This window comes from Sylvia atricapilla, chromosome 19 (genome assembly GCF_009819655.1).
Source record: "Sylvia atricapilla isolate bSylAtr1 chromosome 19, bSylAtr1.pri, whole genome shotgun sequence".
NCBI lineage: Eukaryota > Metazoa > Chordata > Aves > Passeriformes > Sylviidae > Sylvia > Sylvia atricapilla.
In genome coordinates, this window is record NC_089158.1 from 7757664 (window position 1) to 7770879 (window position 13216).

General features: G+C 50.4%; 1 protein-coding gene across 2 annotated transcripts in view; it reads right to left on the reverse strand.

The window, feature by feature from the left end:
- Window positions 1–13216, reverse strand: part of VAV2 (vav guanine nucleotide exchange factor 2) — a 127737-nt gene that overhangs the window by 11021 nt on the left and 103500 nt on the right. For both annotated transcript variants that reach the window (XM_066332864.1, XM_066332863.1), the window contains exons 7-18: window positions 12957–13025; window positions 12272–12372; window positions 8939–9038; window positions 7683–7778; window positions 7000–7068; window positions 4813–4899; window positions 3865–3950; window positions 3492–3624; window positions 2305–2414; window positions 1437–1538; window positions 897–985; window positions 184–200 (exon numbers count right to left, since the gene is read on the reverse strand). In XM_066332864.1, the coding sequence (XP_066188961.1) occupies window positions 184–200; window positions 897–985; window positions 1437–1538; window positions 2305–2414; window positions 3492–3624; window positions 3865–3950; window positions 4813–4899; window positions 7000–7068; window positions 7683–7778; window positions 8939–9038; window positions 12272–12372; window positions 12957–13025 (1059 nt within the window). The remainder of the gene's footprint in view (window positions 1–183; window positions 201–896; window positions 986–1436; window positions 1539–2304; window positions 2415–3491; window positions 3625–3864; window positions 3951–4812; window positions 4900–6999; window positions 7069–7682; window positions 7779–8938; window positions 9039–12271; window positions 12373–12956; window positions 13026–13216) is intronic.

Sequence of the window (13216 nt, forward strand, 5' to 3'; positions counted from 1 at the left end):
TGGGTGCTGGCACCTCCTGAGGGTTCTGGTGCTGCTTAAACTGGGCCAGTTTCAGGCTGGAGAGGCCATTGGTCCCCGGTCCTGTCCCACTGAGACCCCTGGGACCCCTCTGAGGCCAGGGCTGCCCCTCCCCATGGGCTGGACAAGGAACAGGGGGGTGAGGAAAGGGGCCAAGCCACCTACCTGCTCTGCTGAAGAACCTGCAAGAGAAATGGTGGGATAAGGGGTTAATTCAACAGGCAACAAACCCCTATTTTCTGTTCCTCTCGCTGCTCTGAGCATCAACAAACCAGCCCAAAGCAGAGCTGGGGTCACCTGAGCCACTCCTCTGCTCCAGGAGGGCAAGCCCTGGGGAGTGACTGCAGCCAGGCAGGGGCATTTCCTCACTGCCACAAAGTTCTGCAATTTTGTTCTTTTTCCCCTCCACTCCCCACCTAAAACCTGTCCAAAGGCACCCTGTGACAGCCCCTGGAGCATCACCAGGGTTCTGCCCTGGGTGAGCACAGGTCAGTCCCAGCTTTGCCCAGTTTAGACCGAGGACACCAATTTTTACTGCTCTTTGGGACATTTGGGGTCCAGGTAGGAGCTCCCTCCTCACCAGGAATGTTCTCCCTGCTGCAGAGCCTCCTGCTCTCACTGAGAAATGATGAAGAACTGATCCTCTCTCTTAAATGCCCACCAACAAGAGCTGCCACACATGGGATGGATGGAGACTCTCTCTGTTCTGGAGAATTTTGGCCTCTTTGTTTGTATTTTAAACCACCAGAAAATGTCAACTGCAGCCCTGGCAAGTGGGTGGGAGCATACTTGTATTTTTTTTTTTAATGTGTTAACAAACATCAGTGGTTTACAGAGCGAATTTCTCAGATCATTCACGTGCTCATGAAATAACTCACCCATCTTGCAGGGAGGAATAATCTCCAAGCACTCCTTGTGAGCACCTGCTCCACATTTGGGACAAAGATAGCCCTGGTAGAAGGTTCCTCTGTGCCAAAAAAAAAAAAGAAAAAAAAGTCATAAAATCCTAATCCAGGCTCAGCTTTGAGGTTTTTCTGTCCATGTTTTACTGCAGAACAGAGGGAAGGTTGTTGCTTGTTGCTAAAGGACATGAAATGAAGGACAAGTACACAGTTAGTCATTAGGGTAAAAAAAAGGGTGGTTTATTTTTTTACTCGGGTTTATTTAGATTTTATATAGATTTTATATAGATTTAGGACAATGACCAGGGATTGGAGGATGAAGGTTGCTACTTCTTCAACCACACTGGTCAAACTAGAAGTTTATCAACTGCTCTTCCTCCAGAGAGATACATGAAAACAAGAGCAGTTTCTAAAACATTACTTTTATTTACATAAAAATCTGTTAAAACCTCCACTACAAAACCACAAACATCAGAAGGCCGAAAAAAAAAAAAAATCAAAGCACCAGTTGCTCACCTCAGGAACATCCTGCAGGCTTTGCAGTTGGTCGTCTTTTCAAACGTGTACATCTGGAAGTTGTGGTGATTTGCATTGGCTTTCTCTGGCTTTATGTTGGACCTGAGGGGAAGGACCTGGGGGTTATCAGCCTGTCCCCAGGGGCTGTTGGGGTTTCAGTCTGAGCTCGGCCACCTCAAGGACAGACACAAAATCCAGTGTGGAAGGAGATCAGGGTTCAGTTGTGGAGAGGGGATTTTGCCCATCACCTTCCCCTGGGACAGGAGCCACGGATTTGGCCTGAGTCAATCATCAGCCCACACCCTGCTCTGCTCAGGACCAGGTCCTGCAGCACCATCCTCCCTCCCTCCTCATCCTCCTTCATCCTCCTCCTGCTCCAGCCCGGGGCTCCCCCACGGCCCAGCACCAGGGTGAGGTGTCCTCTCAGAGAATCACACAGAGATTTGGGTTGGAAGGGACATTTAAAATCATCCCATCCCACCCCCTGCCATGGGCAGGGACACCTCCCACTGTACCAGGCTGCTCCAAGCCCCATCCAGCCTGGCCTTGGACACTTCTCCAGGGATGGGGCAGCCAGAGCTGCTCTGGGAAACCTGTGCCAGGGCCTCATCTCTCTCACAGGGAAGAATTCTTTCTAAATATCCCATCTCAATTTCAGAGATAAAATCCAGTGTCGGAGCTGCTTTGGTGGGGATGCTCAGAGAACAGCTCCCAGCCCCCTTTGCACAGGGACTCATCCAGCCCCCACGAGCTTCCCCATCTCAGGTTTTGCTCTCAGAGCTGCTCTGCAGTGACCTGATGGCCCAAGACACTTTTCCCCCCACACCTGCCGACTGCCCCCGGGGCTAGAGCAGCCACTCGTGCTCACATGGCCATTTCAAACTGCTCCATCCACTTCCTCTTCATCTCCTCAGTCTTGCAGAAGAACTGGAAGCCCTGTTTCCCCTGGAGGTGGATCAGGTAGAAGCCGTACGACCACTGCAAGAGAAAACGAGGGCTGATCTCAAAGCAGAGCACCCACAGCTCCACTCACACGCCTCAGCCACTGCTCTGAGCGCCTGTCCCTGCCCCCTGTGCTGAGCCACGGCCAGGGAGCAGCAGGGGAGGAGGAAGGAGAGCTCCCTGTGTCTCTAACACATCCCAGTTTATGATTCCTGAACCGCCTGGGCGCTGCTCACTGGGACCAAACAGGATTTCATGGTGGCAGATGAGAGAGCCCAGATCCTTCTGCTCCACTGGAAACTCCCCAGCCTTTCTGTCTGTGCCTGACAGCAAGTGCCAGCCCAGGAGGAACATCTGACCTGCCCACTGCACATATGCTCGGCCTGTCTCATCAGCACACTGCACACAGACACACGACAGCCAAGGGGGGGTTGCTCTGCTTACCATTTTTCCGTGGGACTAGAAAGCATAGGAGAGCAAAAGTGGAAATAGATTTCATTAAAACACGAAGCCAGCAGCGTTCCCTCAGCAGCCAAGTGGCAGAATTCTCACCCCAGTGTCCCTCATCCCATCTGCACCACGGCTCTTCCCATGGCACCGAAGTGGATTAAGCTAAAGGGGCTCTGAGCTGAGAGGTTTTTCCTCCATGGCTGCAGAGTGAGCATCAAACCACAGGAAAATCACGGTCCTTCAGTGCTCCCAGTGCCAATTTTGGTGGCCTGGTGTGCAAAGCTGCCTTTGCAGGCTCCTCCACCCCGCAGCTTGTGGGGGAAAGAACATCCTGGACATTCCCTCCCACCCTGCCCTCCTCTCCTGCCCAGCTGATGTTTGCTCCCTGACACTGGGCCAGAAAGCAGGGAGCAGCTTCCTCTCTCCTAACTCCAACCATCCCAGCCCCCTCAGGGCTGTTCTGCCAGGACACAGGTCAAGGATGCAGCCCAGCCCCACATTAATAAACATTTCCCAATGCTCTTTAAGGCTGCCCTGAAAGCTGAGCGTTTATTTTCCAGCCTTTTTTTTTTTTTTTTTTCTATTTTAAAAGGCTAATGGGAACATACTATCCTGAAACAGCTCCAAAATGCTCTCCAGAGCTAATCCTTGGTGTCCACCTACCTTCTTAATGTCCTTGTTATTCATGGGGTCATCAGTCATCTTGTGGAAGAGCAGCTCAATAATTTCCTTCAGCTCATAACTGTACCCTTTCCTCTTGCAGACGATCACCACTTTATCAAATAAAAATAAATACCTGCCCAAAAGCAAGCAGACAAACAACCAACCCAGTCAAACACGTCACTGACAAAAATCCAAAGGGATGGATTTGGAAAGCTCCGAGGAGCTCCCCAGCCAGCGCTGCTCAATGCTCGTGCCCTGCTGTGATTTCACGTCGATGCAGGGTGATGTCAGTGAAATTCCAGGCAGTAATTAAATAAATGAGCCGAAGCGGAGTGGCTGTGGTTGAGTTTGGGGCCGTTGTGCTGGCACTCACCTGTCCTGCTTGGTGTGGTTCACTATGGAGCGCACCTTGAGCTCCCCGTCGATCTTGGGCCTCCCGAACTCCTCCAGCTTCACTTGCTGCAGGGAGCAAAGCAGGGCTCAGATCCACAGCCTGGAAGGATGCTTTGGGCAGGTGGCAACCCAAAGGTGTCTGGATTGCAGCCCCTCAGCCCTGCCTGAGGCCGCCAAAGCTCCTGGGAGCAGCACCAAGGGGAGGGAGGATGCTCCAAGGGGAGCCTGGGCATGAACACAGCTCCAGGAAACCCCCGGAGCTCCAGCACCAGGGCAAGGCTCAGCAGCCAAAGCATTTTTGCAAACCCCTTCCCCACCTCCAAATTTTCAGAGATTTCCACAATATTTAAGAATTTTGTCTCTGTGAAATAACCATCAATTAAAAGTTAATTTTTTCCAAGTGAAGTCAAGGCCAAACCCAGCACCCCTCCAGGTCTGCTGATGCACAGCAATGGGGCTGAGTGTTTGACACCTCTGGAGTCTGGAGGATGAGTTCTCCTCAAAATACCTTGAGATTTTTAAAATTTAAAAGTTTCTTGACTTTTTTGGGATGATTTGGTGCCTTTTTACATGAGCCTTTCTCCTCCCCTTTCGGTTCACCTCTGTCCTCTTGAAAGCAAAAGAAACCTTCTTTTTAAATAGAAGCCAGACCTCAGCTTGGGCAACTTTTGTGTCCTCCCTACACTAATCATGTGAGAAAAAGCTGAAGAAACATTTTTAGGGTATCACCAACAAGAGAAGCCAGCCTTTATCACTGCCAAAGCAGTTTTGTGATAGAGGATCCACCTCTGGACCATCAGCAAAACATGAGAGAGTCAACACTTGGGGATCTTTCAGCATACCAGAATAAGCAGAAATTGCCAAAAAAACCCCAAGTGTGTTAATAATAATCAAATTAAACTGTGCTCAAGAGGATTTCCCAACTTACCAGGTTTTCTATAGAGCTCTGAAATTCACTTATTTTCTTCAAAGTCTCTTTGTCCCTCTTGACTTCATTGATGTACATGGCCAAGTCCTTAAAAAAAAAAAAAAAAAAAAAAAAAGGGCAAATAGTGATTTTGACTTCACCAGTATCTCACCCAGGAGAACAAACACGAGCCTGGCTCCCTGAATCCCTCAGGAATGTGAGCAGAACTCCACTGCAGCCTGGGACAGGTGAGGCTGGGGGTGCTCCCAGCGCTGAGCCAGGAGGTGCTGCAGTGTTTTCCATTTCCCAGAAGATGGCAATGCACGAACCCAGCGCAGCACAGCGATCCCAAACCCACAGTTTTCACCCACCAAAGAGAAAGGAACCATCCCTTCCACTGGGACAACTTCTTGCACCTTTCAGAGAGGATTTGCTGTGCCTGTTTTGCTTCTTATCTACTCCCTCCTTAACCTCGACAACAGCTCTTGTCAACTTGGATTAAATCTGAACAGGGGATTTTTGAAGAGATCCCCCCTCTGGTCAGACCTGGCTGAGCTCCCCAGCACAAGAAGGGTTAATCACAGCCCACGATCACAGATCTACGAGACAATACTTGTAACGTCACCAAGCCAGGGGTGGCAGGGATGCTGATGAGAAATGACACAGCCAAAAGCCCTTCTGAAGCAGGGAGACACAATCCCAGGGAAACACAATCCCAGGATCAACCAGGACTCGAAACAGCAGCGTGCAAATGTTGGCTGTGGGATTTCACTGGGAGCTGCCCTTCCCTCACCACCCCTGGGAACTCAGTTCTGCATTCTCAGGCAAGAGGGTTGGTACCTGCACCAAAAAAACTCCCCACCACAAATGATGGTTTTATTGGTGCAAATCCTGCAAAAACCAACTATTCAAGCAAAATGAAAGGGAGCAGAATCCCCTTGGGAATGTCAGTCCACCCACCCCCCTGCACAGCTCTTGCCCCAGACAGCAGCAACGTCTGCTGCCTGCCAGCACAGCAGACAGCAAGGCTGGACTTGTGATGAAGGACATCACTTGGAAGTTAAGCCTTGGCTTACAGATCAATTAAAACCATATTGAGTGGCTCCCAAAGCCCCCCGAGCCCAGCGCGGTCAGAACTGCTCCCACACTCCTCTGGTGATGGGGAGGAGGAGAGAGAAACCTCCCTGATGGTTATCAATGTAAATGCTGAGTGTGCAGCAGAGCCAGAGCAAACAGACATGTATTTTTCAGCAGCGGTGCTGGGTGATGAGGCCATGAGCGGGGTTTAGCTGCTGTCACCAGGTCCGGCGTTCATCTGAGGCCACAGCAACGTCCTTCAAACAACCTCAGCTCTGCAGAGAGCCACACACCAGCCCTGGGTCCCTGGGCTGGCAGGGATAATGGCTGGAAAGGTCACCCAACTTATGTAAGTGGGAGGAAATGCAGCCGTGTTACAAAAGCTGCAGCTCCGAGGTGAAAAACAAAGTGACCGCGAGCACAAGGAGGAATCCTGAGGTGCTCTCAAAGGAAAAACCTGGAGTTAATGAGTATCCTCAGCTTGTGCTGACAAAGGATGTGCTGAGAATGTGTGTGTGGGGAGACATATCCTAGGCAGAAAACATTTGGATGATTCTACTATTTGATTTTTCTCATTGCTGATGGTTTTTCCGAGATCTTGGGGGCTCCAGCTAAAAGCTGAAGAAAGAAAAACTTGAAGCAAAGCAAACTGTTGATGCCAAAAGTCACCAGTTGTTGACAACATATCTTCCCTTTAACAAAACAGAATGAACGAAACGTGGATTAAAGGACTCCCACCCAGCACCTGGCTAACAGCACACGGAGAATGCTCCACACACACACAGGCTCCAGCTCTGCTCTACTCCCTGACTTGCTGATACCTCTGGGGCTCCTCCACATCCCTCCCAGCGCAAACAGAACCCGGATCTGGCACTGTCTCTGCACACACAGCAGCACCCAGGGAAAAGTCTTCTCAGCAAACCCCAGCTCCCCACACTGTGACAGGGGACCTGCGAGGCCATCCCACCAAAGGGCAAACCAAACACACAGGGGTGGCCCAAAGGAGCAGCCCTGGCCTTCCCTCCAGCTCTTCCTGGGGGGCTTTTTCCATCCCAATTTTTGTCTCACAGAGCAGAGGGAAGCTGAGCTCTGCTGCAGCCCAAACCCAGCCCCCTGCCCACCCTCCTGTACCTGCATGGCCTCCAGAGCCTCCTTCAGCTGCTGCTTCTCGGGCCGGTCTGAGGAATGGCTCAGCAGCTCCTGGAAAAGCAGAAATTAATAAAAAATAAGGAGTTTGGATGTGCCAGGAAAGATGCCCAGACCCTGCTTGCACCAGGCAGGGACTGCCTGAGCGTTGGCAGGGTGGTGACAGGGATGTCAGGGGGGCTGGAGGGATTCCAAGGGGGGATAGAGGGATGTCAGGGAGGTGTCATGGGTGTCAGGAAGGTGGCAGGGGTGTCAGGAAGGTGGCAGGGATACCAGGGAGGTGACAGGGATGCCAGGAAGGTGACAGGGATTCAGGGATGTCCAGGCAGGCAGCTGTGGCTGCAGGACAGGGAACACACCCCAGGCTGGTGCTTGAGAGATCAGTTACACAGAGTTGACAGCAGGAATTTCACACATAATCAGATTATATGCAAGCTTATTTTATATTCATTAAGTGCCTCTCGTGGCCAGCAAGTGCAGAATTACCCTGGGTCACTGTACTTTAGGAGACAGCACAAATATTAGGTTCAGTAGCTCTAGTAATTATTTTATTTGAAGGGGAATAAAAATCCCAACCCTTGCTCTGCATCTGGCAACGATTCACCCTCCACTGACAGAGGTGAAAGGTGCTACAGCAGAGAGAGAAGTGCCAGGGCTGAAAAACTTACTTTTAACAGGAGATGATACTTCAAAACTCTTTGCATTGGAACCACCAGCAGATCCTGCAGTTTGAATTTCCCGTCCTGGACCTTCAGTGTGCATTCCTAGGGAGGAGATCAATAAATCAGAAGTGGGAAAACAACAGCTTCCCACCTAAAGGAAGTCTCTAAAATGTTTGTTGGGCTTCTGTAAACTCAGTCCTGATGCCCACAGACCTGTGGTCCTTGCAGCCACCCAGCCAGGGCTGGGCTCCCAGCACAGAGCTTATCAAGGAATTAATGCCCCCCTAAATTACAGCCACTGCCATGCAAATGAGCTGCTCCAGCCTAATGAGATGCTGCTCGTTAGGGCAGGGCACGAATGCCCTCAGAGCTGGGGAAATGTCAAATGAAACCCATTTTCCTCCTCCTGGGCCAAGCTAATTCAGCTGACTCGTGAGGGGCTGGCACTGAGCATGCAGCCTGTGGCTCTGGAGTGGCTGATGAGCATTAAGTCATTAAGATGAGCTAATTGTGGTGGCAGGAAGTTTTACCTTTGCCCAGACCCATGTCAGAGATGTGACTCTGCTGGCTGAGCCCCTCTGTGTGACCTGACAGAGCTGCCACCAGGGAGGGAGAGCCAGGAACAGCACAGATGCTCCAGCCTTGATGTGAGACCCATTTTAAACAATCCCTAAATGCAGATTTCGCCCTGAGCTGGGTTTGCACAGGGAATCAAGGCACGTTTGTGGAGGGCGAGGTAACGTGTACAGACAGCCCAGCAAATTCCAATTAGCATCCAGAGCAAAGCAGGAATTAGAGCTGGGTAAAAACAGCAGCTCAAACAATGCATCCCTTCTGGGGCTCCTTTGATTCCCTTAATATGTGGATCAGCCCTTATTCACACTAAAGAGGCCAGGGCAGGAATTCCTGGGGATTTGGGTTTGCCTCTGATGTCCCTCTGTTGCTGCCTTTGGAAAACCACGTGGCTCCTGGTCTGGGGATGTTCAGGGCCTGCACAACTCAAAGGGCTTGTCCCAGCCAGTCCCACTCAAAGTCACTGCTTTGTTTCAACTTGGATAAAACTGGGGAGGAAAGACAGATAAGGGAAAAACGAAGGATCAGGACAGGATAACCCCCAGCTTTGCCGCCTCTGTGACAGCACAGACACACTCTCACCCCTTTCCTCTCTCCTGGCAAACTAAACACTCCCCAGACACCATTCTGAGCTTCCCAAGGCCATGACAAGGGAGTGGGGGGCAGCACTCAGCCCCCTGCCCGCTCACCTCCACCTTCTGCCGGACGTCCTCCCGGTTGGCAAGGAGGTGGTTCAGGGTGTTCTGGGCATATTCCATGTGGCTGCAGTACTTGCCATAAATCAGCAGCCTGGAGAGGGGAAAATCACAAATTTAACTGGGAATCTTGTACCTGAAACAGATATAAGTTGTTATAAAAGATATATAAATGTGTGTACAGCCAAAGGAGGAGGCAAACAGCTATTCCCCATTTGACTGCTTAGCAAAGGATAAACACTCTTTTACTGGGGGGCTTTTTGACATCTAAATTTTCAACAGTTGAGCATTTAGAAGTTTCCAGAGCTCGTGGAGGTGATTCAGCTCATGATGAGTAGATGGGGCTGGGTGGCCAGAGCAGAGGAGCCTGTTTTTGGAGGGTTAGATGAGACAGTGGGATGAAATTCTTCCTTGTGAGGGTGGTGAGGAACTGTCAGAAGACCCAGAGAATTTGTGGCTGACCCTGGAAGTGTCCAAGGCCAGGTTGGACAGAGCTTGGAGCAACCTGGGACAGTGGAAGGTGTCCCTGCCCATGGCAGGGGGTGAAATGAGATGAATTTTAAGATCCCTTCCAACCCAAACCATTCCGTGATGATTCTGTGTCACATTTGAGAATCATTTCTTCCTGAAAGAGCCACAGGGACCTCGAGATCAAGAGCCTGGGTAATTGGGAAGAGAACGTTGTCAGAGCCTTAGGAAGCACAGGGGAGCTCTGGATGGCCACTCTGGGCTATAAATTTAAACACTGACAAAAAAGGAGCAGTTTTATGGCGGATTCCCCCTTTTTTCCTCACTTCCCTCATTAATCCTGCCTGACAGGTTTGGGTTTTCTCTCCCTTCCTGGCAGTTAACTGTTCTGCTGCTGATAAGACACATCCTCCATCACAAACTGCAACTCATCCATTATTTGGGGGCCTCATCTCTCGATGGAGATGACCAGGGAGCCACTGACCCAGCGTTGCTCCATGAACATGGGACATTCACACCCTGCAGGGAAGTGAATAAAGGGATTTATGGAGCCACAGCCAGCAGAGATTATTCTTCTACCTTTTTCCCCTGACAACTTCTGCACAGGCACAATAATATCTACCTTGCCAGCACGGGGAGAGCTTCAAAAAGGGCTTCAGGAGCATAAATTCAAACCTCTGGCTCCCAGAGAAAGAGATTTACAAACTATTTCTTTCAATAAAGGCCTCTGCAAAGCCAAGGAGCAATGCATCATTTTGCCAGAGTGTCTCCAAGGATGTGGAGGAGAAGCAGGAGTGATTTGTCACGGAGAGATTCGATGGAGGAAGGTCTCATATTCAGGGACCAAGTGGGGACTCTGGAGACCCCTGTTCCTCTCTTGGTGGGGCAACACTCCCCAGTGAGTTCACTCTCTCCTACTCCTGCTGTAGGATGGGCCATTCCTGACCTTCCTGATGTAGGAGAGGACTCTGCCTATCCACATCAGGTGGCTCCAAACTCTTCATCCCCAACCATCTGTTTTAGGGACTTGTCCAAGGCAAAACCCCCCTTGAGCAGCAGTTTCCTCCAGCACCGTTGTCCCCAAAGTCCCCACGGACTGAAGGGAGATTCAGATCCACCATCACCACCTCACACCTCCTCCCCTCACATCTTTCCAAGGCTTTCAGGTCCTTCAGGAAGTTGTTTGCAAGCTCCCTTAGGAAGGGGGTCAGTTGCTTCACCCATCTGCATGGATCTCACCAGCTCCAAGCATTCTGCCAGCTCCCACCAGCACATGAACAGAAGAAAACATGGATTGAATGGCTCAAAACCCAAACCTCGTGCTGCTGCACAGCCACAGCATCTCCCTGGGCAGCAGTGTCACCTCCACAACTCCTCCTGTGACCCTCCCCTGCTCCCTGTGCCCACAGCTCTGCCCCAGGGACGGCACTGGCATGCACAGAGCTGAGCCAGGAATCAGGAGATCAAAATCACCTAAGTGAGTTTTCTGAGTGTTTTCAAATTATTTGCATTCTTCTTTGGAATTCTTTTTTTTTTTTTTTTTTTTTTTAATTTAACCCAAAAAAAAAAAAGCCCTTTGTAACAAGAGGCCCTGTGAATGATGGAAGATGTGACCTCACGGTGGGTTATTAATGCAGATGGTATTTCTGGAGTTATTGACTTCTGAATGGCATTTCTGTGTCTAGACACTGGTTTAATCACACTGAAATAACAGCCTGGCACCATTCCACAATGAATCACCCTTTGATTAGTATTAAGGATATTAAAGGCTTTTATCAACCTGATCTCTGCGTGCTGGGGTGCTCCTGCCTGCAGCTGCCAGAACTCAGGACTGATTCTGTTTGGGAAAAGAAACTTCCCCATTTGTGCATCGTGCAGGATGAGCTCTGTGCCAAACACGAGATTCTTTCAGAGTGAGGAATCACTTTGATCTAAGCAGGGCCCAGTCTCCCCTGCACAGGAGCCACATCACAGCCTCTGCTGCCAGCAGGAGACCACAAAAACCCCCCTGAAGGCCAGGGAGGCTTCACTCCATCCCGGCTCACCACAATCCATCTTCATCCCCTCAGATGTGTCCCCACAAACACATGGGATATTCAGTCTCCTACGGGATGCAGAGCACAAGAGAAATCCCAGGTGCAGCCAGGAGCTTGCAGGAACAAGGAGCCCAGGGAGCCACAGGACAGGGGAGAAGTCCCAGCCTCTGTTCTGGATGGATTTGGCTGGATTTGCCTGCCCATGTCTGGGTGCATTTATGTGTCTTGGTTTCTCTGGAGGTTTTAACTCAGTTCTCACATCTTTGGACACTCCTGGGCCTGTGTGAATGGGGACAGGGGGATTGGTACCCCAGCATCTCCCTCCTCTCTTTGAGCCATGCAGACTCAGCCCTGAGTGATGCTTCAGCTGCCTGAGAGCGTTTTGCTGTGGGGGATGCAAACCTGGGCTGCTGTGAAAGGCATTTCTGGAATCACAGAATTAGGAAGGTGAAAAAACCCACTCTGAGTCCAACCACTAACCCAGCACTGCCGCTGAACCACGTCCCTAAGCACCAGAGCCACACAGTTTTGGGACACTTCCAGGGATTGTGACCCCACCACTTCCCTGGGCAGCCTGTTCCAGTGCTTGACAACCCTCCCAGGGAAGAAATTTTCACTCATATCCACTCTAAACCTCCCCTGGTGGAACTTGAGGCCGTTTTTGCTACTTAGGAGAAAAGACAGATCACCACCTGGCTCCTACCTCCCTTCAGGCAGCAGTGGAGAGTGAGAAGGCAGAGAGTAACAAGAACTCTGTTAAAATCTCCGAAAATATTAACCCAAATGTGTTCAAAGTGGAGCTGCCTGAAAGGAATTCCTTTACCTCTCTTTGAATTCCAGGAACACTTTTGCCAGGCTGCTTCCTCCAGACATCATGGAGACATCGATGGCTCTCAGGAAACTGAAGTGCACTTTAATTAGGTCCTAAAACCAAGGGACAGTCAATACTTTAAACACATTCCAAGCAGGTGAGCAAACAGAGCCTAAGGAAATGCACATTCACTCCTTCCTCAGGCAGGGGGTTTTCCCCTCTTTTAGGTGTTTGTAAAGAAAGTTGTTCCAGTGGGATGCAGCCCGGAGTGGCCTGGAGGACAGGGATGTAATTCCATCTGAGAAATGCCCCAGGATCAGGACTTAGGAGGAGATGGGATGGAAGGAGTGGAGGAGATGACAGGTTTTGACTTGGACCCCGTGCAAACCAGAGCAGAAATAAATCCCTTCATCACCCTGTGCCCAAATCATCTAAATCAGCTAAAATCCAGAGCCCCAAGCCTGAAACATCCACTAGATATAAATTTCTTACCTAGGGTTCACATATTCCCCACCTCGAAAATTAAAGAATGTCTCCTAAACCACTTTAAGCTCCACAGCACACGAAAGGCTGAAGCTCTCCAAGTGAATGCACAAATAAATCGAACAGAAAATCAGAAAACCTCCTCCTAAGCGGGGAGAGGGCTGAGCTGCTGCGAAAAGAACAAAGATTTGAGGCACAATGCCCACGATGTTACCTCCAAATTGATAAAAATAGCCTCCATGTCTTGGGGAGTCAGCACCAGCCTCAGGGGGTTCATGTAGTTCTGCAAGAGGGAAATGGAAAAGGGACTGAGGTGCTGCAGAAGAGGAGGGAACGAGGTTGTGCAGGGGATTTGGATTTTCTGCTTCACCAGCTGCGTTCACCTGGGCAGGTTTGAACGAGTTTAAAGGCAGAGGATGAGCAGGGATGGAAGTGGGAGGCAGGAATTCCCATGAGAGCATCACTCCTGAGCTC